This window comes from Cryptomeria japonica, chromosome 6, assembly GCF_030272615.1.
Source record: "Cryptomeria japonica chromosome 6, Sugi_1.0, whole genome shotgun sequence".
Lineage (NCBI taxonomy): Eukaryota > Viridiplantae > Streptophyta > Pinopsida > Cupressales > Cupressaceae > Cryptomeria > Cryptomeria japonica.
In genome coordinates, this window is record NC_081410.1 from 583,974,838 (window position 1) to 583,979,475 (window position 4,638).

Below are 4,638 nucleotides of genomic sequence, written 5' to 3' on the forward strand. Positions count from 1 at the left end.
CTGCTTATTGCAAATATAACATGAGCCTATGGTAATAGAGTTTGCTTGTCTTCCTGATTTAGAGGTTTTGTTTCAGTCATGTTTAGATCCCTATAAATAGATACACAATTGATTCAAATTAAGCTATCACTTCTCTACTAACATCTTTGTAGTTTATATTTGTCTCACAAACAATATCATTTTTCAAATACCCTCGAGTTGTGTAAGTTTAAACAAGTAGAAAAAAACATATAATGAACACAACATAAGTGTTCGTTGTTGAACTAATGAAAACTTCTCTATTTACTTTTTATTACTAAATTTTAAATATAATTATTTCATTTGACAAGATAATTCAACCTATATTTATTTTATATTTATATAAGACTCTTTCCATTGAGTACTTTATTTTTACCAATCAAGTGTTCAATTTGTTAACTATCCACTGTAAACTTATAGCTTTTCATGCAATATTAAATGTAAAAATGAATAAATATAGAATAAAGAATTTATAAAAGAATATCCTCCGCACTTGTTAATTTTTCATAAAAGAATTTATAAAAGAATATCTAACTATTGGTACATCGCCTCTCTTATATTTTCTATTTCATACATATCATGTGAATAGGTACACCATCTCAAAAGAAATACCTCTCAACATATATTATATAGATTTTTAAAAATAGGGGTATGTCGTTCATTTATTTTAATTTACAATTATATATGTTGCATCTCATCACTAAAAAGAAGAGCTGTACTGTTACCGTCAATTCATGTAATGAAACCCTAAGTCGCCCCTTGTAGCGTGGAAACCCTAGATCGCCATTTCTGTGTCGGTGTCTGTGTCTGTGTCTGTTGCGCCTGCTTTACTAGTTTAAACATGACCACCAAACTATTCTCCCTGTGCCGCAATCTGTTTCTCAAAACGCCATCCCATTTTCGCTTTAATTTCTCTAATCTTGCACAGAATGATGTTAGCAACAGCAACGCCCCTTCAGAAAATCTCTTCGTGCACTTCGTTACCACAAGATTTAACATATCTTCAGCCGACACCACAAAAATGTTGAAAAAGGACCCCTCATTGGGGCGGCTCAAAACCCTGGATAAGGTTGAACAGCTCGCGGACATGCTCAACAGACACGGCTGCACCCAAGATCAAATTGCAAACATTATCAGATTGCAGCCATCGCTAATGATGACAAGTGTGGAAAGATTGTTGGAGCCCAAGATTCAATTGCTAAAAGATTTGGGCGTGGGGAGGGAAAATATACCCAAAATTGTATCTACGTACCCGAATATCTTGGGCTCTAAGCTGGAGACCCTTCGCACCAATCTTGAATTTCTCAATACTGTATTCCCGACCAATGATTTTCTGGTCAGAGCAATTATGAGAAGCCCCTATATTATTGGACTGAACGTGCAGAAGGTTTTGAAACCCTCGGTTGCCTTTTGGAAGGGTTTCGGTTTTCATGGAATAGAGTTCATCAAGTTTTTGTTGATAAATCCTTGGGTTTTGATGCGCTGTTCTCTGACGCCCGAGCAACTTGATTTCATTCGCAAGATTGGCATTCAAAAGGAAAGCAAAATGTACAAATACGTTGTGAGCATCGTGGCCAGGAGCCGTATCGAAGTGTTAGAGGCCAAGATAAAGATTCTTCAGCTTTGCGGCCTCTCACCTGAAGAAGCCTGGGAATTAATTAGGGCTGACCCTTCAGTCCTCAACATGTCAGAGGAACACGTTCAGAAAAAGATGGAGTTTATGCTCAATCACATGGGACTCTCTGTAGAATTTGTGGCAAAGCATCCACGCATGTTTACAATGAGTTTGGACAAGGTAATGAGGCCCAGGTTTTTGGTTTTGCAGAGTATGATAGCAATGAATGGTGCAGGGGAGGTTAATCCGACGCGACTTGGTACTATGTTGATGTTGACCGAGGCCAAGTTTGTCGCCCGGATCATAGAAAGGCACCCTGAATCCGCTGCTCTGTGGACTGTTTATAAAAATGCCATTCCTGATGTCTCAAAACCCTCAAAGATAAAGAGGTTTTCAGTTTCTTAGCATTTGATTTTTTTAAATTTGTTGAACTGGGGAGACTCAAGTACATGGTAGAAGGTAATGGGCATGCTAAATGGTGGAGATACTGGTTTGGACCCTGTTTTCCCAGAGAAGATGTGGAATGCACAAACTACTGCCCATGATTTGGGATTGTAATCAAGGTATGCCTGTAAATTGTCAGATTTATGTAATGACCATCTACTTACTTAATTGAGTGTGAAGTTATTTTGCGATCTTTCAACAATTAGAAGATACAGATGTTTCTTTTGTTGGGTTATCATATGTGACAGATGTTTTTTTAGCCACTGCACTTTCATGGCTTTTCTTATAAGGATGATTCTCCCACTCTGTAGCTATTGCAGCACCATTCATGTGGGATGTTTTTTTTTAATATACTTTATAGATATTACAAACATTTTCTTTATGTTGATCATTTGATCTTGTTGATATTATGTTATTAGTTAATGTGGTGATTATATAACAAATGAATGCTTGATTTTACTAATGAATTCTAATAAAAAAAATTTCACACTACAGATCAGACTAATTTGTTTTTTCAATGCTGATGCAAAAATAATACGGAGTTAAATTTAGAGTACTTATATACTCAACATGAATGTTATGATATTTTTATATTGGATTATATGATGTGCTATTGACATAAGTAATTAATATACAAGTGGATCTTATTATTTCAAGAGCCACACCAACAATGACAACAAGGGTGAATTGTAATGAATGATGTGAATGTGCTTACATAAAATTCTTCAATGAAAATTTGATAGCCATTTGCTAATCAAATTTTCAAAGTTGTTTGTATCAACATTTTGGATCACACTTAGTGATCCATTATTAGCATTAGGAAAGAACATTCATGTTGAGTGTATTAGTACATGCAAATTCAATTGTGTAAGTTTTTTTCATGGACATTTTTGGGTCATTTTTCTTTACTCATTGACGGATCACCCAAACTATTCATGGAAAAAAATTACACAAGTGAGTACATGTAACTTTGACAATTTCATTATGGATGCTTGTGGTCATTGTGAACATTTATGTGAATTTGTATTTAATGAATTAGTAGTTAAATTTAAAGCACTTATATATTTGAATAATTTAATATTAATAACAATAAAATATTATAGTTGAATAATGAACAAATATGATATCTTTCCGCGTACTTTGAGAGTCGTATTATACGCACATATCAATACAAAAACATCAGCTCCTAACAAAGTTTATTTTATTTTAATTTAATTTTTTTACTTTATTTCTAATAATGCAAGTTTCTATTCTTAATTTTTGTGCTTTATGTCTAGAATCTCATTTATTTATCTTTAGAGTTTGTATAATTTAATCTTGGGCACGTTAGTGAAGACATGCAATAAATCATCAAAGGCTTCGCAAGAAGACACCATCTTCATGCAATCCGATCCAATTTTGTTTTATTTGCATAATAAACTACGATAGGTTTCTTTTTGGTCTATGCATTCGCTTCTCTCATGATTGATGACACTTTTAATCTACTTTTTAAAGTTCAACTAAATATCTTCACTTCATTCTATTCTATCATCAACTTAAAGAGTATTTTCATGAATTTGAATGTTGGTCATTATTCAACTTTTAGAACTAGATGCTAAACAAACACTTGGCTAATTTTAGTTCCTTATAAGCAACCAAGATTTGGTTTTAACTTTTTTTTATTTGTATGTTGATTTTCAAATTTTGAATAAAACAAGAGAATAATATAGTCACTCTTATTTATTGTTGTTGTTTGCACAACACAACAATTTTAGGGCCTCCTGGCATGGATTTTGTTATTAGTCATGTTTGATGTTGAGGGGCTTAGCTTTTACTTCAAATACTAAGCATTTAAATTTATACAATAGAAATATTAAAGACAATGTGAAACAATAAGGGTTTAACAAAGTAAACAAAGCATGGGGATGTAAAACAATTTGAGACCACTGGAAGGGTGGGCCAAAATAAATTAAAGAAGGCCATTAATTATTATCAATGCCATTAAAAGCGACTAGTTAAATCCATGGCAATTGAAAAAATATATATTAATTGCCAAATAAATCAAGTCTCTTGAAGTAGGGAAGAAAATGATATTTTCAAAAATTCAACTTGAAGGTGATTCATTAAATTATGCATGTATTGGCCGTTAAAGAAGGCCACTTAAATACATGGCATTTGAAAAAAAATTTAATTGCCAAACAAATCATATCCTCTTTTCAAGATTTTCAAATATTTCATATGGTGCACTTTTGGGACGAGGTGGTAGATGCAAAGTCTTTTTTTTTTCTATTAAAGATAAGGCAGATAATCTTGGGACGAGGTGGTAGATGCAATGTTTTTTTTTCTATTAAAGATAAGGCAGATAATCCACAAAGTATATCACTCTAGTAGGTTTGCTAGGTTACTCGACCAAAACTCGAAAAGTAGCAATATCAAAATATTACATTAAACTGTCAATATGCAACGAAGTATATACAGATTAGAGAATCAAGTACTAAACAAAAAGGTGCCCCTTAGTCATCAAGTACTCAGGAACTCTACAACACTATGTCCTCTTCAATCCATGCGGTCCACCCTAATAG

The 4,638-nt window shown here is 33.3% G+C and overlaps 1 protein-coding gene across 1 annotated transcript; it reads left to right on the forward strand.

Annotated features, from left to right (window-relative positions):
• Window positions 1-675: 675 nt before the first annotated feature.
• On the forward strand, window positions 676-2,302 carry LOC131035641 (transcription termination factor MTERF4, chloroplastic). Its single transcript, XM_057967363.2, has one exon. It carries the CDS (start codon window positions 860-862, stop codon window positions 2,036-2,038), a length of 1,179 nt encoding a protein of 392 aa, XP_057823346.2. The 5' UTR covers window positions 676-859; the 3' UTR covers window positions 2,039-2,302.
• The last annotated feature ends 2,336 nt before the right edge of the window (window positions 2,303-4,638 follow it).

Bases quoted from the DNA above. Each gene is read 5' to 3' on its own strand.
- LOC131035641 (XM_057967363.2), top strand. From the start codon at position 860: ATGACCACCAAACTATTCTCCCTGTGCCGCAATCTGTTTCTCAAAACG.